At 36.9% G+C, this 26,805-nt stretch overlaps 1 protein-coding gene across 6 annotated transcripts in view; it reads right to left on the bottom strand.

The window, feature by feature from the left end:
* Positions 1-26,805, bottom strand: part of SEMA5A (semaphorin 5A) — a 322,127-nt gene that overhangs the window by 94,236 nt on the left and 201,086 nt on the right. For all 6 annotated transcript variants that reach the window (XM_048312054.1, XM_048312077.1, XM_048312047.1 and 3 more), the window contains 2 exons: positions 24,625-24,829; positions 1,269-1,476 (listed from right to left, as the gene is read on the bottom strand). In XM_048312054.1, coding sequence (XP_048168011.1) covers positions 1,269-1,476; positions 24,625-24,829 — 413 coding nt within the window. The remainder of the gene's footprint in view (positions 1-1,268; positions 1,477-24,624; positions 24,830-26,805) is intronic.

Below are 26,805 nucleotides of genomic sequence, written 5' to 3'. Positions count from 1 at the left end.
GGCTGGTAAAGAATTGTAAAAAGTAGAATTCTTCCCTCCCCTGGTCTGCTTGTTTTCTAGGGCACAACTTTTCCTTCAGTCTTGTTCTCAACCCAGTAGCCTTTCACTGGCTTCTTGCATGGTACCAATCCCCATGGTGAGCCAGGTCCCTTGGAAATGTCCTTCCACTGTCACTGAGCCACAGCTTTACCACACCTGTGTCCTGTGGTCACTTCCCTGCTGTGACCAACCGTGTGGTCCCTCTGACAGCCAGAAATGTCTCTACCTGCAAATAGTCATGCTGCCTTTTATGGGAGGTGTAACATCTCTGCTGCACAAATAATGTCTCTGTGAGTGTAGGAGCCAAGAAAGGCAAGTGGAAGCCTTTCTCCCTTCTTTAACAGGCCAGCTTTTCAAAGGAATATATGTTAAACAAGGTGAAGCTAAAACAAGCTGAAAGACCAACCACATGCCTCTGTCACAGTTCTCAAAACCTCATGGCTGGTTCAGTGTCTATGTGATGTAACATAAAACAATTGTACTGAATTACCAGGACCACACATATGAAAGGGAAGATACAACTAACGAGAATAAATTAACAATCTCGAATAGCATGTTTTGCAACCCAGATGTATTTTCAGATAGCCTACTGAAAAAGTTGTGTGCTGAACTTTAAATTCCTTACCTATCATAATACAGTCTAGAACCAAGTGATAATTTGTAAGTTATCCGCTTTGAATATCTGTCAGCTGCATAGCCCTTTTACCTAGTAGCATATTTACATTTATTACAGTTTGCTGATCCAACACTGCCTCTAAATAGCCACTTTTCCAAATACTTTTAATTCTCAGTTCATCCAACCCACTTTTTTTTCTGAATCCACAGAGACATTGTTTACTCAGTTATAATACAGCTTAAAAAAAAAACCCCAAAAAAACCCCCTTCAATTTGGCCAAGTCACAAGCTTTAAATATATTAAACCAGCAGCTATATTGCACTTTACCAGATAACTGTTTTCTATATAAAACGTTTCTTACTGTTTCACTTCACAACTCAGAATCTGCACAATGACACTTCAATGTGAATATAATTCTTTGAGAGCCTCACCTAGTCCTAACAAGTTAGTACAAGTAGTCAGACACTTCTGATAAACACTGTAGAAAGGAAGTCATTGCCGAGAGAGACAATTAATTTGGATTTCTTCTTGTAGTCATTTATCCTTCCCATTTTTCTGCAACCCCCTGCATATATTTTTCTCCAGTCAAATAAAGATAGCTGATTCTTCATACCTGTATGTTTTGTAAAAGAGACATCTCTTCAGGGGGACCTTAATCACATGTTCCTGAAGGCCCACAAAAAGGACACTCTGGCTGTGCAGGATCTGAAGGCTCCTGATGGGCTCTCGCTGACTTTTCGGCAGGAGTTCAATTTCCTCAAGCAGGCAGCTGCTTGAAGTCTGGTTCATTGGGGCAAGTACTTTCTTAATAGTGCCATAGTCTGAAAAGGCAAGAGGAAAATGAGTTACTAAAAAAATCACACTAGCAATTCTACCTGCTTGGTGTCATTCAGTGAAAAAAATTTTTGTCCTGTGCTGGATGTTTTCAATGAAGCCTCAGAATGCGGGATTATTTGGCTGAAGTTTCCTAAATTGATTATAGTACAGTGACACGAACTTATAAAACTTTAAAGTCTGTTTTCATGCGATGCAATACACTAAAAAAAAAAAAGTAAAAAAGCTAAAAAGTTATTAGTGCAGAACGGCCTTCACAGCAGTAATCACAAGAAAACAAGGTTTCAAAGTCTGGCTTTATAAATGCACATTCATGCCAAGGGTTACTGGTTTCAGTCTACCAGATTGTACTACACTTTACTATATTTAGAGCAATTTAAAAAGCAATAAAGTCCATAATTTTCCCAGTTTGTTTTAATATTCTTTGTGCTAAAAATTATGGGGGTTAGAGATGTATCACATTCATTTAATAAAGCACACATATATGCTTATATGCAGGTCTTAATTGAGTCTAGGTGAATATAGCAATGAATGAGGCTGCATCCCTTTTTCTTCTCTCAATTTTGACCTCTGAAAAACCATAGCTTTTAGCATTCACTCTTCACTTCTATTCTTAATGTGATTTCTCAGGAAAGACAGTTACACATTGAAAACCAGTGTCAGAATATATGATAAGATTTATGATTCACTCCTGCAAAGTTTTTAAATAATTTAAAAATATCAAAGTACATTTGTTCTGAACACAAAGGACCACATTCTCACACTGATAAATATTTTAGGGAGCTGCAGCATTATGCAATCTTTTATGTGGCAGCAGTACTAAGGATCCAACATTGCAAACACACACAGAGACTTCTTTCTCATGAAGTCTTGAAAGACTTCCTTTTTGAGTGGGTAAAAATGGCAAGAGCAATGTTTGGGAAGGCCTGTTCTGCAGTCTGGAAAACAGTGGGTTTGCCATGACTAGCACAGGGCCAGAGGTTTGGCTCAGAGCTGGCTGTGCAGTCTCTCAGGACGTGTCTGGCCCTGTCTTGGCTAGTGCTGGTTTTATCCTTGGCAGCAAATGCCTGGTGGCCATGTGTCTGTGCCCCCTACACTGGCTCCACCCTGGGAGCACCTGAGGCTAGGGACTGGCACCCCTGCACTGTCACTGTACCCTCCGGGGTAACTGGGCTGAGGGCAACATGCCATTCCCAAACTTTGCTTGAGAAGTGGTGAGAAACAGCAAGTAAGCAACCTTAAGAAAATACAAAAAAAGTAGTCTCAAGTAGACTCCAAAACTAAAGAGAAGATGGAGAACCAAGACGACAATTAATGTTAAAATCTTTTCTCGGGAAAATCTGAGTCTTGAGAAAGACTGAGTATTCAATTCTAAGACCTGGGGAAGTACTGGAAAGGAGAGAATACACCAAGCAGCAGGGGAGGTTAATAGGAAGTTTATGTGTAAGATACAATATTCCATAATATTATATAATTCCATTAAACAGTCAACACTAATTAGATAAACCATAAATTATTAGCTCAATGTATAAAATGGATTCCCCTTAGTCCATAAAAAGATTTTGATCATATCAAATCATGTATGCATGTTAAAATTTTCTGCCTAGCCTCTCAAGTTTTAATACAATCACTTCATACACCTGTTTACATTTTTCTCCTTTCTTGATATAAACATGCTTGACCATTCTTTAGGAAAAAAATCTTTCATTAAATTATAATTTTAATTTTTATTAACCTTTTTGATATTAAAATATCTTATTTGATGATCCCTTTTTTTTCCAAACAACCTAAAGCAACCTTATATTCAAAAACTAATTAAATTGTTGCCAACAGTCAGTTTTGCCCCACAATTAAGCAATAACCAGCTCAGCTGAAAAGCGTAACAAGCAGTGTTTCCATTGATGACTACTGGATGCAAAATCCTGACTATAATTACAGTAAGTTTCATGGTCAAAATATGGTCTGAGACATGTCCCAAAATTTCAGTGCCTGTATGTGCTTGTTTTGGCTGAGGTAGAATTAATTGTCTTCACATTGGCTGGTATGGGGCTGTGTCTTGGGTTTGTGCTGAGCACAGGGCTGATAATATAGAGATGTTTTTGTTGTTGCTGAGCAGGGCTTACACAGAGCCAAGGCCTTTCTGCTTTTTGCACTGCCATGCTGGGGAGGAAGTTGGGGGTGCGTGGGAGGCTGGGAGGAGACACAGCTGAAACAAGTAACCCAAAACGACCAAAGGGATATTCCAGACCGTGTGACATCATGCTCAGATATAAAGTGGGGGAAGAAGGAAAAAGTGGGGGGGACATTTAGAGTGATGGTGTTTCTCTTCCCAAGTCACCATTATGTGTGATAGGACCCTGCTCTCCTGGAGATGGCTGAACAGCTGCCTGCCCATGGGAAGGAGTGAATTAATTCCTTGTTTTGCTTTGCCTGTGATGTGTGGCTTTTGCTTTTCCTATTAAACTGTCTTTATCTCAACCCACATGTTTTCTTCTGATTCTCTCCTTGACCCAGCTGGTGGGGGAGTGAGTGAGGGGCTGTGTGGTACTTGGATGCTGGCTGGGCTTAAACCATGACACTGTGCTAATTACTGAATGAAAGATGAATGATTTTCTTTTGAGCAGAGAAGCTGGAAAAATGTACCAAGAAGAAACAGTGAGATCATTTTAGAGATGTAAATTAATTGGTATTGCTTTACAGATCAGTCAGTGCAACTCTGTATCACTTGCTTAACTGGCAAACAAAGGATTCAGTATGATTCACAATGCATTGTATTTGGCTTGTCACAGTTTTCCTACAAGAGACAAAAATCAGGTACGCATTCAGCATGTGCTTCTTCTACAGACTAATATTTCTTCCTACCACTGTGCTGGGTCTAGCATCTACAGACTGAATCATTTGCTGTCACCTTCCCCAAGAGAAGAAAAAAAACATGACTGCAGGCCTCCCTCCCCTATGCCTCCTTACACATTCAGTTTAGAAGTAGAGCTTTGGACAGGAGAATATGATCAAACACTTTGTGTTTCTTGTGGCTCATTTATTATAGAGCACAAACTTACATTTCTTTATATTCAAGTCTATGACCTGGAGATCATGGTTACAGCTGCATACCACCCCAGAAAGAAATAAAATATTCTCACTTTGAGAACTGCAGCACTAATGCCTTCCCCAAGATATCTGTCATTGCTCTTGTTCTTCCTTCTTATCTTGGCATACATTCTCCATTTCTCATATTTCCTTTTGCTCTCTTTCAACATCTCCCAAGCCATTCCTTTTTCATTTGTTGTCTAAGAGGATCAGCACTCAGAAATGTTGAAAGTCACAATTGACGGAGCTTCAAGTGAAGAAGCAGTGCCTGAGATCCCACAGATTATCAGGAAGAAACACTGTTCTTCTCAGGAGCAATGTGGGTCATATGCAAACTCAACAAAAAGGAATAGAATGTTACCTGAGATCTACTTCTGCCTCAAAAAACTCCCCTACTTCTGACTTCTAGAACCTATCTTGTCTGCCCTAAATTCCTACTGTCTATGAGTGATTTTGCAAGTACCACCTGGGAGACCAGACTAGGGTGAGGATCTGGTTTTACCCTACAACTTTGGGACAGGCACAGATTGAACTGGTGGCTATATTCACCAGCCTACGGTACGTAGCAAGGGTGTGTAGATATCCACATTCTTAAACTACACTAGTGTGCAACGTGGCTGTATCAGGCTTCCTTACAGCAGAAAAGCACAGCCAGTGATTCCAGTGCTTTCAAATGCCAGGTGTTTTGCTCCAGTGCTTCCAATCCTACTACAATGTGTGCAACATTATGCACAGCCTCCAGCAAAGACTGCAGATTTCCTAAAGAACTCGTAGAAGTCCCATCCTCAAAAGTGTTGTCTGTCTGGCCATTTTCACACCACAGTTGTAAAGCAAACTGGGGAAAAATGTAGAGAAAGAAAGAAGTCTGGAACATGGCTCTAGGGCATGGAGGTTTTCAGATCTGTCACAGTCTTTCAAATGAGTATTTAATTATGTAATCAAACTAACTGTCCACTTCTGCCAAGAAACAGCTAAGAAGGACAGTAAGCACGGAGCATCTTAATGGATGTAACTATCGCCACGGACACAAGGAAAGCTCCAGTTTCATCACAAATGTCAAGCCTGAGCCTAACAGCCAATTAAGAATTCAAATAAATGGCAGCTTTGCATCCTGACCATAAGCAAGACACCCTGGGATATATCCAGACACCTGACAGCCTTTATTTAAGGATGGCCAACTATATACAGGAGTAGTAAAAGATAATGACATTGGCCAGAATGAGTAAATAATGTGCTCTGTTAGCTTGTTAGCAATACTTTCAGAGACTTGCAAAACCCACAACTGAACACTAGAAATCTAATCACTGTGAAAGAAGAGAAACATTCTTGTTAAAATATTGCTGTGTAATGTGTAGGAGACTATGAAGAACTGCATGGAGAACCTGAGATGGAGTTTTAGGGAACATGCTTGGAGGCAACTAAGTCTGTAATGAACAAAATTTTAACGGGACAAAATAAAAGGATGATTTCAAAAAGTGAAAAATAAAGTTTAAGATGTAAGTGGTATAAATCATAGCCAGCAGTGGAAAATACTGCAAGAGTGCAGCTGAAATCATTACATTTTTGGTGACACCTGCAAAGCAAAACAGAAAATGCACATACAAAACAAACAGCAGATGCAACAAACTAATAAACCTGTAATTTCCTGACAGAAAGAAAACCACTCAAGGAATCTTTAGCAATTCTTGTTATAGAGGAGAATAAATATTTACATGAGCCGTTATGTTTACAAAATATTGCTGCCTTCTTCATGCAAACACATCTTTAACAAATCATCCCAAGGCAGTGTAGAAGTAAGTGCATTTCACTTCTTTGAAAGAAGGGAAAAAATCTCTACCCATCCCTTTTTGAGAGGGAAACACTTTCAATCTTAACTCTTGCCATAGCACCTTGGAGAGTGGGTTGGTCTCCAGAAAGCAACTGAACCAGCACCAGGAGACAGAATCCAAACCAATGGTTTTCAGAAGAGAAGCCTACAGTATTGTCTTTCATTAATGTTGCTAAAAAATCATTGCTGTGTTCTAAACTAGATGAGTTGCAAGCAAAAGAAACTTATAATAGCCTCAAAATATCTCTTCAGGCCAGCCCTATGCCTATATTTAAGACTTTAAAAATATTCCTGCACTTTCTGAGCACAACAAGGTGCCTTTACAGATCTGAAAATCTCCTCACATATAGCAAGAAAAAAATAAAGAAACAGCAAAATCTATTGTAAATTATAAACTGTCTATGTAAATGTGGGCCTGTTATTCCAAAACATTCTTCAGAATAGTAAGATGTCTTAAGCAGATTGAAGGATGTGGTCAATGCAGAGGAAAGGGGCAGTCAACACAATACACAGATGCTAAAGCAACATTCAGAACTGCAGGAGATGCATGTAACTAAACTTGAAAAAGATACCACCTATGCAAGGAATACTCTACTCTGCATGTGATAACGTGAAAACAGACTCACTGATAATCTGACAGCACAATAATCAGGGAGATGGAGACTCAAGAGAATAGATTTTAAAGTGCAGCTGAAACAAATATGAATTATGTATATTTTCAAGAAATCTAATTTGAAATAGACTTTGGAAAATTATATTCAATAACTACTTTAATTTTATCCATTATGCACTGGTTTTGCATCTTATTTGTTGTATACAAATTATTTTTCCCACTGGAAAATAAAAGCATTCAGAGAGCTTTAAGACTATTGAAACTGAAGGAAAAAAAATCTGATAATGTTAAATATCTTGTAAATAATATCCATATGTGCATATAAACAGTGTTTATATTAATCACATAAAAATTATATTAAACACCATAGAAACAAACAAAAAAAATAGGGCATTAGGGTCATCTTCAAGGCAGAGTTCTCTCAGAATAAAAAATTGAAACACCAAATATAAAATTGATTAACAGAATGTGTAATAGTAAAAAATCAAAGAATGAGCAAGGTGATTGATAACCATTCAGCCACTGTAAAAATAATGTATCATCAATATTTGCTTTCCTCCACCACAGGAAGGGGAAAAAGCCCTACCACGAAGCAGAATGCGCATTTGGCTAACAGCAGAAAATGATTCCAACAAACAGAAAGTATTAGGTTGCATAAGGGCTTTAGTGCGCTCAGCACAGAAAAAAAAGATGCAGGAACAACTAATGCAGCAGCTGGTTCAGCCTAAAAAGGGGAAGCCCAGGATTTATGATTTAGCAATCTGTCTAACATCAAAAAAGATACATATGGTACACAGAATACATGGGATTTAAATCCTACTCTTCTCCGCCCTTTCTAAGAATAACTTTAAAATTAGTTAAATCATCAGTAGAATATGGATAATTAATGCTCTGGCTATTATCTCTTTTCCCACATGGGGGTGGGGTACAGTTTAATTTAAAGCAATGGCACATTTAGAAGATAAGATAATATAACCATGCTCTGTAACTTAATTTATCTTTTACCTTCAGGTTTCCGAGATACATAGTTATACTTGAAATACAAGAATACATTTTTAATCATGCTCCAGCCCAAGGGACATGCGAAAGACTGGGCTTCTACCCTTCTTCTTTAAAAATGAAAAATATACTATGGGTAAGCATAGTACTTGTACAATGACACAGAAAATAAAAATAATATAATTTAATTTTTAAATTCCCACAATAATTTACAACTTTAAATATTTTTATAATTTTAGATGTATATTCATTAATTTTTTAGGGAAAAGAGAGAACTTCAAAATGAATATGGAATTGTGATGCTTCATCAAGATATAAATTTCAATTTTTTTTTTAATTTATCTTTTTATTTTCAGAGCTGTTTTTCATGTTTGCCTCTCCATTTGAAACTAAATCGGTCTTTGAACAACCTGATCAGTGTGATAGTTAACTTGTTCTTTTGCTCTACTTTTAATATATTTTCATGGTGTAATAAAATACATAGATGTGATTTTTCTACAAGTATCAGACAAAAATGGAGGTTAAAAATCTGAATGTTCTGTTTTGTGGGCTTAGCAGAGAAAGAAATGTTCAAGAAAGCTTAGGAAGGATTTAAACAATAAACCATTGTGACTGCCTCACAATTACAGGTCATTATCATTGTGATGATAACAAGGCAAGGGTGGATAATAAGAGAAATAGAGATATAAAGCACATTTGTTAGATCAAAAAGGCAATTATGTAACTACAACAAAACCTTCTATTAAATACTGCAGCTAGAAATAGAAAAAAGAATTTTGTTGCATTTCTCTGAGAAATGTTTCAAATTTATCTGTCCTGTTGATATGGAGATTTATTTTTAAACACCAAAAAAGGGCTAAATGAAACGCTGGTTACTCCTGTGCCATCACTTGCAGGAAACAGAAAAGCTTAAGCTTTCCCTTGTTCAGGTCTCTTAGTTTTCCCCACTCTATTGCAGGATACTTGGAGGAAAAAAGAAGTATGCAAGTGTAAAAGTCATAAATCATTGCCCACTGGCATCTAATGAAATTTCAGTAAATTAAATTAACTAAAGTTAGTCAAAAAAAAAAAAAAAAAAAAAAAAAAAAAGCTACATTTTGGGGCTTGAAAAAACTTGCAGCTTGTTCATGTAAGACCTTAGTACAAAATCATGAATATGTTTGGTCTTGGGATTTTTGACCCCATGTGAAGTAAAAAACAGGTATAAAAACATGTCTGTTCTAGGTATGTTACAAAAAGAAAAATAGGGTGTGTCAGTTTTTTATTATTCCAGAATTTGAAGCAAATCATTTTTTCCCCATGCTCAGTATCAAAGGGCTTTGCATTTCAGAGACTGTTTATGTAGTACTGCTATTGCTAGAGAGTAATAATAATCTAAGGATATTTGGCCATATAGCAGCATCGAATTTTACATCTTAAAAGCTTTTAGGAAAGTCCATGGTCATTGCTGCTCTGCTGGTGTGTTATCAGACAGAGAAGTTAACAAAAATTACCAGGGAAGTTAAGACTCTAAATTTAAGAAAAAGCAACTTCAACTACTAATGAAATAAAGTTTTCTGCTTTTTGTGAAACTATATGTAATACATAGCAATCTTAAAATGCGACATTCAGTTGTCTGGTGTCTTGGCAATTAGAAAGGAAAAAAAAAGGAAGTGTTGAAAAGGTACATGCATAATTTAATATATTTATTAAAAGCTAATTTTAAATTATATACAGTTATACCACACAGTCCTTAGTGTGTTAACAGCTTCAAACACAGAATAGTTGCTTAACTTAGGAAACAGGAAAGGTTTGACTCTTTCTTGGAAGAGAGCTTTGGAAGCAGTAGAAGAAAAACACAGAAAAACCCTATATTAAATTATCCTTATCTGCGTAAGACCCCAAGTATTTCTGCAATCTGGTGTGGTTTTGTTTTTCAATTCTTAGATGCAACTACAGCAGTTTTGAAAGACAGTCTATAAAAAGCAAGTACACATAATATTTTAGATTTATGTTCTTTATATTTGGCTCTGACTCCTTCTTATTCCCTCTTTCCTATTCTATTTCAAGTAAATATTGATGTTCTTCCTTATAGTATTGGAAATTATTTTAAAACAACACTGAAATAAGATACATTTTTAATAATGCTTGTCAACAAAGGAGGTCTGATGGTCTATTACACATCCCCAGACTTCCATGAAGGGGAGAGAATTTAACTCATTTATCTGCTATTAAGAATCCGCAAGGAGCAATTTTACCTCTCTGGACCACCTTTATCTACTACTTCTACTTTTTTTCACAATCTATTTGCATACCTTCTAAAATTATTAGCAAGCTTCTTAATGCCCTAGTGGCTATTCCAAGAGAAACTCAGTTGTGCCTCTTCAACTAGAGGACTTTCTCATAGTAGTATATCAAAATTATATACTTTTTTTTTTTTTTTAAGGGAATATTTATGAGCTATCCTTTCTACACAGAAATTAGAACTATTGACTTAACCTTTTGAATAAAAAAGTGTTGATCTAGATACTAGTTATTAAAAAACAAAGACCTTTCTTCAAAGCCATGTGTCTGGGAGGACAAAAAGAACATACGAATTCATGACATATGTAGCCCAATGAGGATTACAGAACAAATTCCCTCTCTAAAAAAGAATAAAATAGAATTTTTTAAAAATTGCTTCCATTTTAAGATAAAACAATTTTGGGATGTATCTATCAATGGAAATCGGGAGAATCACCATCTCAATCCTCTCTCTACTGTTTTGCAGAGGAAAACTTTGTAAACATACAACATTCTTTAGAACACTTCTGTCCCCTGTAGATTTAACTCCTATGTGTTAAAATGTCTCAAAAGCATCAAGCATATAGTCAGTTTGCAGTTGAATTAGCAAAGCTTTCTTCCAGTAGCTACCATACAAAGAGTTAAATACCTGCATTTAGTACAGAAAATATTCACTGCTCCATAAAGTACAACACATTATTATATATTTCCACTAGTAGGATTTCCTATGAATCAAAAAGGTATTTAAGTTTAGGAAATAGGGCAATTTGTGTACCATCCCTCAGCAGCCATTTTGCGTCTCAAATAGGAATTTAAATCCAGCTCCAGTCAGGCTCATTCAAAAATTATTCAAATAGAGAATTCAAGCTCTAAAGGGAAATTCAGATCTACTTGAGACTAAGATGCAAAGCAACTGGCAGCTAAACCAAAGCAGTATGCCATTTTTTGAAAGACTATTTCTATAAAGTTGAAGCTGCTAACTCCTCAAACTGAAATATCTTCTCTCTGCTTTTGGTCTTTTCCAGATCAAGCAAAAACCTACACTAAATAACAAGTACATGCTGAATTACATGTCTCAGCCACCACATCATTTATGTCTGTTTCTTTCACAAAGAAAATGAAACTATCTCAGCATATTAGACCGATGCTTATATACTCTAGTGGAAAAGTTGTACCCTTCCTAGATCTAAACCAGCTGTTTTTTCTTGCCTGACCAATAAATAAACACATAAATAAATAAAATTTCAACAATTCCAAAATGTATGTATTTTTAATGAATCATGCTCACTGGCCTACCTTTATCTACTACTTCTATTTCCAATCTTATAGAAGATTTTTCAGCTTGCCACAGATGTGACTTGCAGCTGAGATAGAAATTCATAACATTTCGTCTAAGTTGAAAATTAATCTATCCATAACAGGTCATGTACTCCACTTAGAAGTAACGTGTCTGTAGAATACCTATAAGCAAATGATATAGCAGCTACAGTTTTTTAACAGACTATAGTTGATTAGAAAACATTTATTAACATTTCATTCTGTGATACATTCCTTTCACCTCTTCAGACAAAGCATTATCTACTTTAAGACTTTATGAAGGGGTATCTTTTATCTATGGTTAATTTGAAATCTCATATAATTATTTTCCAATGATAAAAGTTTTAATAGAGAATAAATAAAGAATAACAATTAATAAAGAAACTTTTGTTATGAAACAATTTGGACACTTGTGAAATCTGGATTCAATTACCAACTTTTTTTCTCTAGATTTCATGCGTGAAACTGATATTCAGAATAGTAGTACCACCTAAAGTGAAAAAAATTCAATCTTGAAACGTCACTTTTTGTAAAACTGTTTCATGTAACTATAACAATATCCAATCATAAATACTTTAACAGGTACATTTCCCTACTGAAGATTTAAAACTTCTTTTGTTATGCTGCTTGCTTGCCCACTGACTTGATTCCATGACAAATTCAAAACCAGTGACAGGCAGTTACTCTATTCGCCCTCACTATTTAGGAGAAATCTGGACCAAAGACAGAAAAGTCTCAGCTGCAGCCAAGAAAAATCATTGATGTTTTTTTTATGCCCTGCATGTCCTTAGGGAATTTTCAGGAACTTACTGCTAAATTAAAAAGTCATTGGGCAATATTTTAATAATCCTTGGAGCAGGGAACAAGGCATCACCTCTCTAGATGAATTCTCTACCTCCTTGGTTTGATAGCTGCATGGCCACATGAACTGTGTGCTCTGCATGCACATCAAAACAGTGCCAGCAAGTGGATTTGGGAGGGCTCATCCCCATTCACAGCAGCCCCTTCTCTTCTGGATCAACCATTCAACATGGAGGTGCAAGAAATGGCTTTGAACTCTGAAATTATGAGGCATTAAAGTTCAGTTCTACACACACCCACGAATGTTGCTGCCATCCAGATGACATCTTTAACAGACTGACCCTTCTATGTTGAGTTGCTGTGTTTATTGCTGAGAATAATCCCTGAGAAATGTATCCAATTTTCTCAGTGCACAGCTACTTGATCATGTCCCTATACGAGGTATCACCATTTCTAACCCCTTCAGGAAGTTATATAAAAATGTGAATAACAATACTTTAGTTACTACCATTGGTTTAAGAAATGCTATTTAAGCAGAGAGGATATGGTTAAAACTACAGCATAAAATCTTTAGATGAGGCTTTAATGAGTTGGGGAAAAGAGAGCTGTTTCTCAGGACTTGGCAAAGAGATGATGGACAAGAATTTCAAACTTGGCTCTAGTACCTCACACTCTTTTTCTTCCTTGGGGAGGTGTCAGGAAATGTCAAGCAGGCCATGTAGATCAAGGCATGATTTGTAACAGTGTCGAGCAAACATTTCTTGATTTTACCAAACAATATTCTCATTCTGAATTCTTATTTAAATTACCCAAGTTCTGCCTACAAACGTACTCAGTAATAAAAATAAATACAGTGACCATGAAAAATTATATCAGCATGCTCAAAGAAGGCCAGTAAAACATTTTTTTTTGTCCTGCATGACACTAAAATAATTTGGCATATAAAAAGATACATTCTTCCAGCTTGGAAAGGAATGGACTTCAACAATGTCAGATTCAACATTATATAGATTACCAAGACCATTTTGGGGCACCAAGCCTACAAACAAAACAAACTGTACATATATTAGTGTTGATCATACTTTTATTACTACATTTGAATCAAACAGATGCTGCCAATATCCACACTGACCTGTGAGCATGTGCTATGAGACTATCAGTACCAAGATTCCCATCAGATGTCTTCAGAAGTCTCGGATGTTTTGGTCTATAGGATATGAATCCTACTTTTAAACCAACACTATCAGAAGAAACAATTATATAAGGACTGCTTAGGGCTGTACTTAAGGTTGTACACACTAGATGATGAGTTGCCTAGTTTGTACTTCCAGACATAAACTAGGACAACCTAGGCAGCAGTTCAGATATAGCTAGCTGAGAAGACTGTGACTGACCACATGGTTTTGTTCCCAAAATTTTACTCCATAAGTACAATTAGATAGCAACTAAACAGATCCAAAATCAAGAGCTACATGTGAATAACACCTATCCCAGAGAATGCCCATTTGGCAATATATTGAAATTACAGTCCCTTTTTTCTGGCAAAATCCAGCTTTTACTGTACTAAAAATGACACATACACACACAAAACCTGATGCCCTGAGGCAAAGATGATACAAGAATTCTTATGGTTCTAAATGGGAAAGATTCCATTTGTCAAGAGACACGCAATTTCAATATCCTGGATTCTGAAAAGAGAAAGAAATAAAACCATAAGGTTGTTACTCTGGACTGGTGTCTACAACTGACTATGAAACAAACAAAGAAGTCTATATTAATTTCCCATAAACTTCTCATGAACAGAAAACTCTGATTTTGAAGAGATCTTCTAAAATGCTTAATCAGTATCTAGGACTGGACTTCCCAGATAGTGGAGATGAGCACATCTGAAGAGCTGTGTAACCTCTAACTAAAGTAGTAGAGTAGGTAATAAACATAGATATTAATCGTGAGATGAAGTGGTTTGTGTGATTTAAGGCTTGCCATCTGACACAGAGCAGCAGTGAAGAATGCCACACTGTGCATGAAGGAAAAAATTACTATCCAGTACAAGCCTTGGATCTCCGCCAGTCTTCCAAAGTTGAGAGGCATTAACTCTGATTGGATCTGACTGGACAGGGAGTGCTTACAGCTCCTATTATTTTTTTTATTGCCTTCCTTCGTTCCACCAAAACAACAAATACCTTGTACGACCCAACACATGCTATGAATATGATAGTGCTTTCCCACTGAATAAATTTTTCAGTGCCCAGATCAAAGAAGCATTTAGATGTACAAGTGAAGAAGACTGTTTCTCAGATAATAACCCACAACAAACCTTGCCTGATCTCTTAACTGAGTCGTATGTGGTTATTTTCATTGGAAGCATCAGAAAGACAACTAACTACTGTACAGATCCAGAAGCCTCACCAACTTGACTGAAGAGAAAGTTTCAGGAACTATCCTCTACTCAAACTCATTTGTAGTTTGCATAGCATGTGCCCCTGTGCCTCAGTCCCAGGATGTGTCAAATCCAGTACATATATTCATATGGAACCTCAGCAGAAATTTCAGCATAAAACTCAGCTTTTGCTGAGAAATAGAGAAGGAAAGAATGATGCTGATTTTTTTTTTCTAATCAAAGTAAAGTAAATAAGAAATTAAATTAACAGGAAACAGAAACAAAGTTGGGATTAGAGAAATAAATCTCAAAACCTCTCACTAGAAGCTGTTCATCTCATCACCCTCACTACTACATTAGAGCAGCCATAGCCATAGTACATAGCCATGGCATACAATACATACAATTATACTACATTACATTACATTACATTACATTCTTTATATAATGGTCTAGGATATCTGGCAATAACCAGAAAGTCTCACAGATCTTATTAGTTTAAAATCTTTTATTTCCTGGGTAAGTGATCTACTGTTTGCAGTCATGGCTATTCCTCCTAAAGGTGTGCGGCCATAGGACCAAATTTCCAAGATTTATGAGATAAGAAAGAAAAATAAAAAACCCCTAAAAATTAGAATAATTAATCTGTAAACAAGTAACTCTTTGCTGCAAATATTATGAGTCTTACCCAGAGACTTGATTACAGTAAAATGCATGGAACCTAATCTACCTTTTATGATATAACCTGCAGGTTACAGGACTTTTCACACAAAGACCACAATATCTGTAATAAAGGATCTTCACATTTTGATGACTTAAAAGACACAGAACAAAGTGAATAAGGCATATCTTTATTGAGAAATTCTTTAGCTTGTTAAGATTTGACATGGCCTATGACCAGATCTAGGTAAGCACAAGGAAAAAAACCCCAGTGATTACTAGTGACACTGCTTGTATATGCTTAGTTATAAACATCTGGATTTATTGAGGTTTACCAGGAAAAATGATGCAGAATGAAGAAGCTCATAAACATCAACAAAACCAGGAGTTCAGTAGAATATCCCATTTAATGACTGCTTTCCTGACAGCTCACACTAAATATTGTACATATCATGGAAAAATACTTGTGATCCAGTTTTGGGGTTTTTAAGGTCGAAGCTGAGTTTAATGTAAGGTTCAAACTTTTCTTTCTTCCTATGATTTAACTATTCCACTTTCTTCTTTGGTTGGCATGCATTTATTGAGTCACTCTTATGCATGTCCACCTTAAAAGAAAGGCTTTTATAAAAGCAAAAGGCCCTAGAGATCATTCTAAAGAAGTTCACAATGCTCAGCAACATGTGACAAAGTTAAGTCTCTTCAAAGGGAAAGCTTCTTCCCCACATCTCTCAGAAAGGGTCCTGAGTACTGTGTACTCATACAAGGGCTACACAGTTGGTACAAAGATCAAATTTCACCCCAAAATAAAGCTAATTCCAACACTGTTTCCAAAATTAAGACCAAGCCTGTTGACTGGCACTGCAAAGTATTGGGGCAAAATGAGGGTTTTGAAGGTAAGCGTAGATCATAATAGATCTTTGCTTTGGAGACAGCAGGACAACACTGAGCACCATGCAAGATAAGCTCTTGCTCACAGCTTCACATTCTATGCATTAGAATTAGATAACAATAAATGAACACAGGGGTTGTCAAGTCTAGTTTCTCTTCCAGGAACAAGAGGTGATAGTTGCAACAAAAAAAATAGGAAGAAGGAAAGGCTACTTGGCCATTCTAAGTTTATAAAGTAGTCAAACAGGATTTCAAAGCTCAGCATAACTATGATAAAGAGGAGCTGTTCTTTTTTTAATGGAAGGTTGAGACTTTGTCTCCAGCTCTTTACAATCTGTTTCCCTCCCTGGCCCACACATTAATCTCACTCCCATGCAAGCAGAGCCAGCTGTTCTTCAGCCAGTAGCTTCTTGCAGCAATTCTGATTTCCAGTGGCAGCACAGAAGTGCACACACCGTATGTTCTTTGGACATTTATTTATAGTCTTTATCTGACAGAGCTGGGCAATTATAAAGACATAATGATAATTTGTGAACAGCAAGAAAGGGCTTCTCTTCTTAAATTTGTCCCTTGAGAAAACAGAAAACCATCTACTTGCAGCAGGCAAGTCATGAGCATGATAACTAATATATGAACAAACACTATGAGCAAATAGCAGCAACAAACTAATCAAAATCATGACCTATTTATGGGTTGATTATAATAACAAAAAATTACTACAAATAAGTGCTGGGTAATTTGTGAACCAAATAAAGGGCTACAATTCTCACATATAAATTGCTGTCAATGAATAATTTAACCAGCTCTAGTTAGAGCCATCTATTTATTAAGAAAGCTCACCAGCTGGATCTGGCAGAATGATTTATCTCTATACACAGTGATAAAGCCAAGGGAAATCAGTACTGCTGGACATTTTAAATGCTGGCTTTGATCCTCTGGAGCCCCATAGTATCATTTATAACTCCATAACCTTTACTTTAGATGTAGCCACTCTCATTTAGCACCATTTTGAAACCATTTTGCCCAGTACAGATGATACAATACACAAGGCAGCGAAAAATCAACATTCCTTCATTTAAATTATATAGAAAAACAACGAAGGTTTGCATTATCTTTCTTTGCCTTTAGAGATATTCTACATAGAAAATAACATAAATATGCCAGCAGAAATATATAGCAAGCCTTTGAAAAGCTAGCATAAATCCCAGAGTGAACATTAGACTCTTCAAGACAAAACCATGCAATCTTTTACATCTTTTTTTTTAACTTTGCAGCCAAAAGTTTCATGAAAAGATTAATAATATAAACAAAGTATTAATTCAGCTATGGTTTTTCTTTATCAGAGGTAGGTGTCACTGCAAAAGCAGAAGAGAGGAAGGTTATTAATGTTATGGTTTACTGTTTGACTTTTTGAAACAAATGTTAAAGATCACCATGTTGCTGTTAAGACTGGTGTCTTCCAACATGCACCAGTTTTCCACTGGTAACTGGTGAGCATCTGATCAAAGTTACAGGATGAGTATCCTTGCCTCGAGCATCTTAAAATGACATTGCCTAAGGCCAGAAGGGTAACAAGTTACAGGGAAATGGTTTTAAAACCACTGCCAGGGTGCTTTACAACTCTGAAAAAGCGCACTATACCTTTGTAAAGCAAAGGGATAAAAAACAAAACAACTGTGCTTTCTGTAACAACAAAAGAGAAATGGTTTTAAAGAGTGACAACTGTGTGCCACAGTGTATATGCCCCATTATCCATGTATACTCAGATTCCCCTGTTTCTGAGCTAGAAAGAATTAATACATACAAATAGACTACCTATTACTTTCACAGTTGACTTCTGACTTGAATTACAACTGCTTGAGTCCTTATCATTATTGCATTTATATTGTAATTTCTAGACGAAGAAAGTGGTTCTTAACTGAGATGAAAAGTCTGTATTTCCTCTCGACAGAAATTATCTACAGATTACTTCCAAGAACCTCAATGCACTTAAGATAATGTAGTCAGGAAAAGCACCAAATTGGAAAAAATGCAGCCGACTAAAGCTTTGTTGCTCTCTTCACCACGTATGAAACAGATATAAGCATATATATTTGCTTATAGCTTTCAGGTTGGCAACTGCACAGATACTACATATATTCTGACACTATGCATGTTAAACTGTGAAAGCTGCACACTTTGATCAGAAGCTGCAGTCTGCCAGGAAAATGACAGTATCTCATCAGAGATTTTTAAGTAAAAACATGCACACAGCCTTTTTCTCGCTAAGGCCTTGGGTTGTTTCCTAGAACAAAATGTAGCATACTGATGACAAAACCAAAATGTACAAGATAGAACTGTAACAAAAATCACAGAGGAATCAAATCAGGGAGTACTTTGCATCAGGTTGAACAGAGGATTCAAATCAGGAGTACTCTGCTCCCATCTAGCAAGACAAACAGAAGAAATACAAACTGTTATGATGGCATTCCCAAACTGAGTTTCATGCAAACTTCCAAATCTCTTCAATAGGTTGGGACTAGTTTCTGTATAGTCTACAGTTTCAGGGCTTCATGAGAAAAAATGTTACTTTTGTGGAGTTTTACTACATTTTTAAGCCTTCTAAAAGAAAATGTATGAAAATTCCATCTGCATTTTCTAAAAATACCTTTTGAAATTTCTTCATGAAACCTCTTCACTTTTTCATTCTAATTGCTGTATGTGTTTCATCAGAATTATTTTCATCATTATTCTCTGCATTGCTACCTGAAATTTTTAGAACTTCTTGGAAACCTGTTAACATCCTCCAGTGACCTTTAAGCCTCAGATAGAACCTGGATTTATGGCATAAAAATTGTGGTTCACTTCAGTGAACAATCCACTTCAGAGACATGCAATGTAGCCAACCATAAACCTTTCTGGAGGTTTCATACTTTCTTACTAGGTCAGCCACACCACAATTTCATCAATGCTGTACTATAAATCCCAATAACCGAGATCACCACTGGGCATATACCTTTTCTACTCAGGATACAGAGGGGACATACTCTGTCCAGTGGGATTGAAGAACAGAAAAAACATGGGAGTTTTTTTACCAAGTAGTTTTTAAGGATGACCTTTAAAGTTTTTCACCAGACAGTGCAAGTACTACCTTTTCTGAAGTCCCAAGTTCATTTTTTCATAATTCCCTCAAGCTAGACACTCTATCTAATAATTTTCTTATTCATTTGAGTAAATAAATATATTTTGAAAAAGTCCTCTGAATAAGGGCTACTTGCTCTTGTTGCAGCATCCTATTTTGAAAAAAAAATATCAGAAACATTTTTAACCATGGGACACCTAGGAAAAGGGTAGGAAAGAAATAAAATGGAGGAAAAAAATATGAAGAGAGGGGAGAAGGGAGAGAAGGGAGGGAAACAAACTATGACATATTGATTTTTTTTTTTTTTTTTACAAAGAAAGAGGCCTTTCAAACTTGAAGAGTTTTAAGAATATTTAGTGTTTCTCTAGCTTGCTCTACTTTTCATGTATTGTTATAGATGATTTTCAGTTCAGAATATCTGTGCATGCTTTCCTTGATTTTCCTTTCTAAATCACTGAAAATTGTTCCAGTGATTTCTTCTTGCCCAAAGCCAGCAGCACAAAATGTGCAGGAATTGATATATCCCTTCATTCTGTGTTAGAAGTCAGTATAGTGAAAGATTAAGATGTTTCTCCAAAGTGCCAAAGTGCATTTTTTATATAAGCAGTAGTTGTTAAGTCCTAGCACACCAGAATCTCCGAGCAGAATGATGACTTGGCAAAGGTTTAGGAAATGAAGACTGTTGACTCAGCAGATTAATGCATTTGTTTGCCTACTCCCAGTCTCTCCTAAAGTAATACTACATCTATTTAAGGTTTAATGAAACTAGATTATACTTTTATACTCCCAGGGTTGTTCTCCCCTGTAGTATTTGTATTCTAACAACAGGGTGGGTAAGTGAGGGAGTGAAGAGAGAACTTTCTCTTAACTATTGGCCATCTGTTTCAAAAAATGGGATTTTTTCTTTGAATAACAAAGACAGCAGAACATTCATTCGTATTAAATCCAATCTGTATGCCTACTTTTCCACTGAAGCTTTGTGCATTTTAAAAGACAATTTTTGAAGAACGTTGGAATGAATTATAACTACAAAAGTTATGTGGTGTACATCTCTCACAGCATAGTTTGGGTCCATCCTGCTTTACACTGCTAAGTGCAAATTGCTTACTGACAGAATTTACATCAGAGTTGAATGCACTTTCCTTTAGGCAGCAGAAAGTACAATGACATCTATTACCACACTGTTGAATAAAAATGCAATTCAGCCCAACCAATTTGACATGATACTGGCATACTATAAGCCCAGGATAATTTAGATCTGAAAGGAGATCAGAAGGTCTCAAGTCCAACCTTCTGCTCAAAAGACAGCTAGCTATAATACACTGTGTCGCTTTCTGGCTTCAAAAACCCCCAAGAATGGAGACTGCACAACCTGTTGCTTGACTGTCCTAGAAGTGAGAAAGTTTTTCTTTATATGCAGTCTGAAATTCTCTGTGTGTTGTCTCTTGTCTTCCCAGCATGCACCAGTGTGAAGAGCATGCCACTGCTCTCCACGTAAACTCCCTGTAGGTATTAGCAGGATGTTACCAGCATCCTGCTCTCCACAAAGCCTTTTCTCCTCAGGGATGAACAAGGCCAGATCCCTCAGCTTCCCCTCCTAGGGCACAGTGCTCCAGCCTCCAAGAGAAGGTGCTCTTCCACTGAATTTGCTCCACATTATCCATGTCCTTCTTGTATTGGGGGAGGCCAAAACTGGGGAACAAGTTGATCTCCTGGCTGCATTCCTGATAATACAGCCCAAGATGCTATTGGCTGTCTTTGCAGTGATGGCATCCCTTCAGTCCTTTGGATAGCACATCCTCCAGTGTAACTCCTGGTCCCTAGTGGGGTGTCAGCTGCACACATGATAGAGTGTGCTCCTTCTCCTCCTCCAGGTCACTGATTAAAAAATGTCAAATAGGACAGTACTTGGCTCCTTATCACTTCTATCCACCCCATTAAAACTACTCTCTGAGCCTGACATTCTAGCAACTTTTATAGATCCAGATGCCCACCCATACAGACCATACATTCTCATTGGGATATATGAATATTGTGGGAGACAGTGTCAAAAGTCTTGCTAAAGTTACGTACTACTCTCCTCATGCATTTTACCACAGAAAGTAATGAGATTTTCAGATGAGCGTAACCCTTTCTGGATGCTCCAAATCACTTTTTCCTCCATCATGTGCCCAGAGAAGTGTGCTCCAAGGAGGTGTGCTCCTTGACTTTCCCAGGGACTGAATGCCCACTAGACCATTGCTCCCCAGGTCATGGAATCATAGAACTGTTTAACTTGGAAAAGATTTTTAAGATCATCAAGTCCAACTGTTAACCCACCACTGCCAAGTCTACCACTAAACCATGTCCCTGAGCCTATATGTCTTTCATATGCCTGCAGGGATGGTGATTCCACCACTTACCTGAGCAGCCTGTTCCAATGCCTAAACACCCTTTCAGTGAAGAATTTTTTCTTAGTATACAATCTAAATCTCCCCTGGAAAACTGAGGGCCATTTCCTCTTGTCCTAACACTTGTTACTTGTGAGAAGAGACTGACCCCTACCTGGCTACAACCTCTTTTCTGGCAGTTGTAAAGAATGATAAGGTCCCCCCTGAGCCTTCTTTTCTTCACGCTAAACAACCCCATGCTCCTCATGGGACTTGTGCTCCAGACCCTTCATCAGCCTCACTGCCCTTCTCTGGACCCTCTCCAGCACCTCAATGTCCTTCTTGTAGTGAAGGGCCTGAATCTGAGCACAAGTTTCAAGGTGCAGACACACCAATGGGCAGTACAGGGGGGAAATCAAGCCTTGGTCCTGCTGGCCACACTATTGCTGATACAGGCCAGGATGCAATTGGCCTTCTTGGCCACCTGGACACACTGCTGGCTCATGTTCAGCCAGGTGTCAACTAGCACCCCCAGAGCCTTTTCTCCTTGTCAGCTTTCATCCCTTTGTCTTTTTTTTGAAGATGGAGCATCATGGTAAAAATTTAATTCCAAATTTAATTTACCACCACTTTTAATAATGCAAATAAATTAAATCAGGAAAGATACAACAACAACATTTCTCAGAGTGGTAGTAACTGTCAGCCCAGTCTTTCATCTCTCCCAAACATACACGTGCTTTATGACGTTAAGAGCTTGGGGTAGATGACATTGTATGTGGGAGTAAACTCGGACATTGGGGAAATTCAAGCGCCTTAAACTTGGTTTGTTCCCAAAATTATTGTTTATTTTCAAAGTTAAGGCCACTGCTTTTTAGTTCCTGTTGTTAACAGAAGTAGTGGCATTTTTCTCAGTAATCTTTCATCATATTCAGTTTCCGATGAAAACTCCATGCTAACTACTCCACAGCTTCTACATAAGCAAAGGCAGAGGTCAGGAGAAATAAGATGCTGCACAATTAACAATATAATGAAATTAGAATTATAATCTGCACCCCAAGGAAGGCAAAGTATCACCTTTCTCCTAGAATCTTAATATATAAATATAGTAGTCCGTGTAATTTGGTACATCTTGGGATTTTTAATCTACATTTATGCACTGTATCTGTGGTATTTGTATATTAACATGTGTGGTAATTTCAAGTTCTACCAAAAGTGAGTATTAATATTTCTTAGAAAATAAGTCTTAATAATTACACTCAATTGGGGTAGAAGTAATGTTAACAAAAATCCATTGTGATTCAGTGAAATACATGTGAAATAGAATTGACTACATCAAGAAAACTTCAAGAATAGAATGGGGGTTTTATCATATGCTTTCTAACACTTATAAAACATATGCTGTCCAGTTACAGAAAAGCATGTGCTGAATTTAGACTAAAGATCCAGCTAAGGTAAGTACCCTGCTTCCATGAATGATCAAAACCAGACGTACAGAGAAGAATGAAAGTGAAAGGCAAGCACTGATCACAAGGAGCATAGGAGCAATATCTTTTTTTAGCAGCACAAAAAGAACACAGAATCACTCCTGAACACAATTTATTAATGAACTGTGAAGCGTAAAATTTTAGATCCTCATTTGCTGACTCAAACATAAAAGGTAACACACCAAGGGAAACTGAAACCTGAAGACAATCAGAATTATGACAACAGCAATTATTCTTGGTGCTTCCAAAACTGTAAATAATGTAAATATCCCACAGTGCAGTGATAGTCTCTTCATATAAAGTCAATTCTGTGCATGTTTCTGTAACTCAGGTTTGATCAGGAGGCCTCTACAATACAAACATCATTTAGTGTCAGCATGATTTCACTTAAAATGCTCTGATTTACCAACCAGCAGGCTGTTTTAACTAGAACTGGTCAAATCCAAGCATAGTTTTAACCGATCAAAAGCTTTTCTGTTACTGCCTAGCTTTCAAGGAGCACAATGAGACAAACTGAACATTAAGAAACCATTGCTTTGATGAGCTATTCCCGACTAATGTGCATAGGCCCAAGTATTTAAGAACTGTCCTAAGTTTTATGCCATGAGGCTTTAAACACATTAGTCCAATCTACTATTTCAATCTCAGCTGGGGGCATTCTTGTTCTGCAAAAACAATTCTCCAACACCCTCGCTGTTTTTAAGAATGAAATTTTGAACCAAGAAGGCAATAGCTGTAACCAAGGCAATATAAGGTGGAGGGTTGTTTTTCTTTCACTGCTAAGCTTACATATAAATGGGCAAATAATAAGGCAGGGTATAAATCTGCATAATGGATGTCTTAAAAATGAGATGAAAAGGAAAGTTAATAAAATATATTTGAGCAGAAAATTCAGAAATAGAAATAGCAGTAGCTGTATTTGCTATTTACGAAATTACTTCTTTATCAGAGGGTCTTAAACAATCTTATCTTGGGCCCTTACTTTGTACCCTCAACTAAGTAAAAAGAACATAAGACAGTGAAACTTGAGAAGTCCTGTTTGTAGAATGTCCAGCTTTTGACTCCCTCAAGAGCACGCAAGCTTTACAATTTCAAAGGAGAATAGGAAACAGACACCAAAATTGAAGTTCAAAAAATAACATAAAATACATTGTAATGGCTAAATTAATCTATTCATAAAATGTAGAAGATAGAAAAGTGATAGTGTCAAAGAGGAAAAGCTGATGTTCAAGGTGCTGTACACGTATTCCATAAGTAATTAACAGAACATAAAACCCAAAGACCTCATAAACATTTGTAGTTATGACAGCAATGAAGAGTTCGTACCTGTGGCAAGATAGATGATATGGAAAAGCATGTCCTTGCCCTGCACAACATCCACAACCACATGGGAAAATCGGCTGTTGTCTTCCATGAAGTAAGGAATTGGAATAACTGGTTGAACAACTTCATGCATTAAGAAAAATTTTTGTGCATCTTGAAGATTTCTCTCAGTCAGATTTACATACAAACCCTGGTCCATGGTGCCACACTGTAAACACAGAAAAGTAACATGACTACATGTGCTAACAATAACAATAGATTTACTCTCTGATTTACAGCACAAGAAAATAAAAGCAAGAGTGTATCTTGCAATGACAATGTGGAATTCGACTTCCAGGTCCCATGTTGGTGCTAACCAGACTGTCCAAGGATTGAGGAAGCTCAGTTTTCCTGCGGCTCCCTAATTCTAAACAATATGGAAGGGCATGAGACTGACCAGCAGAAGTGGATTATGGAAATATTTTGCTATATCCTACATTCACAGGGCAGGAAGGAGAAGAACTACCATTCAAAAAACTAAATTATTTTCTGACTAGTTTTCTTTATAATTTTCACAGACCTCAGTGTTAAAGACAAATAAGTCCTACCGCAGCCAGGGTCTGACAGGAATCCCAGGTGAACATACAACATGCAGTTCTAGAAGCTTCTTAGGACTCTATCTTAAGTAGCAAAAATGGACAGTGCAGAGCTCTATTAAATATTATCCACAGCAAAGACTTTTTTGCTTTGAAACTGACTATATTTTAAATCTGAAAACTGGGCTCTTTTCTTACAGGAAAACATCCACTAGCTTCACGGACAAGTTTCAAACACAAATAAACAAAGCAAAATAAGTGGGAGTTAATTTTAACATATTTGTGTTCTTCTGAGGACACAACAGAGAAAGCTTCTTAATGCATGGGAATATATAAACATTCACATATTTACTCAGTCATAATTGCATCAGAGAAGTAAAGCACTGCTTCACAATATTTATCAAATATTTGGGTGATGTGAAAGGCATAACTAAGTCATAATTTTCATTCTGATTTACTATGTCATAAATTATGCCATGAATTACAGCACGAGCAAAATAACAGTGTGCAAAACCCTACCAGTTATTTTTTCATTATTACCGTGTTTTCAATCCAAAATTGAGTGATCGTTCCAAATCCACAAATGCTAAAAAAAGTCAAATTATTTCTTAATGGGAGATCAGATGATGAAGAATGACTAATTAGCAACTGGAAGGAAACAGTTACTTGCTCTGTATGTCAGACCAGTGAAAAAAATAAACCATGACATAGAAGTAGTTATCTGGATCTATCAAGCAGGAAAAATGCCAGCTGAACACTCATAGTACACTGAAAATCAAATGGTCCTTGGTGTTACGATAGACATTGCTCTGTCTAAAAAGAAAAGCAATGATCTCTGATGAAAATAATGCTCCTCAAAACTGTGACTCCAATAGTATTCTAACATGGAAAGTATTTCATTAATATAATCCAGACTTGGAAATACAATGTCTGATGTAAACTATATCTACATAGCAGTAATCTTCCTTCAATCACATGCTTCTCTTTGTTGCTGCTGAGTAGGTTAAATACTCAGAGGACAAACCAACTTCTGGGACTACACAAACAGAACTTCCGATCTTTTATCCTAAGGACTTTACAGAAGAAAAGTCCTTTCTTGGAAGGAAACCAATGACTCACACAAGGAATATATCTCATCTACATGAAGTGTGTACTCTAAAGCCCCATCAAGTCACAAAAAATGGTTACACCTAGCTCTAAGCATTAGACTAGCTTCTAGTATGCATCACTGCTGCAGTTATGGAGCCAGAAATGTAACAGAAAGTTACAAGGGAGTAAAAAGCAGCATCAGCAACAGAACAGAAGTTGTACATCACTAGAGATACCTAGAGATCAGTTGACATCAATTGCCTTCAATATTCTGTTGTAAAAGGCCACATTACCACTTTTAACACTAGCTCTGCCTTCAAAGCTGTTTGTGGCTCAGTGAGATATGATACAACTGTTGTCACTGTTCTTGTAAATTGAAGTACCAGCTTTATTAAAATCAGCCAGGCCATCTTAGAAATAAATTTCAACACCTGTCCTGACTGGGACTTGGAGACGTGCACTAACAGTACAGCAGAGACTTAAACTGTTTTTACACAGCCATCAGACTGTCATCTTTCTT

The sequence above is a fragment of the Corvus hawaiiensis genome, chromosome 1, assembly GCF_020740725.1.
Source record: "Corvus hawaiiensis isolate bCorHaw1 chromosome 1, bCorHaw1.pri.cur, whole genome shotgun sequence".
Classification (NCBI taxonomy): domain Eukaryota; kingdom Metazoa; phylum Chordata; class Aves; order Passeriformes; family Corvidae; genus Corvus; species Corvus hawaiiensis.
This window is presented reverse-complemented; position numbering and strand designations above follow the sequence as displayed.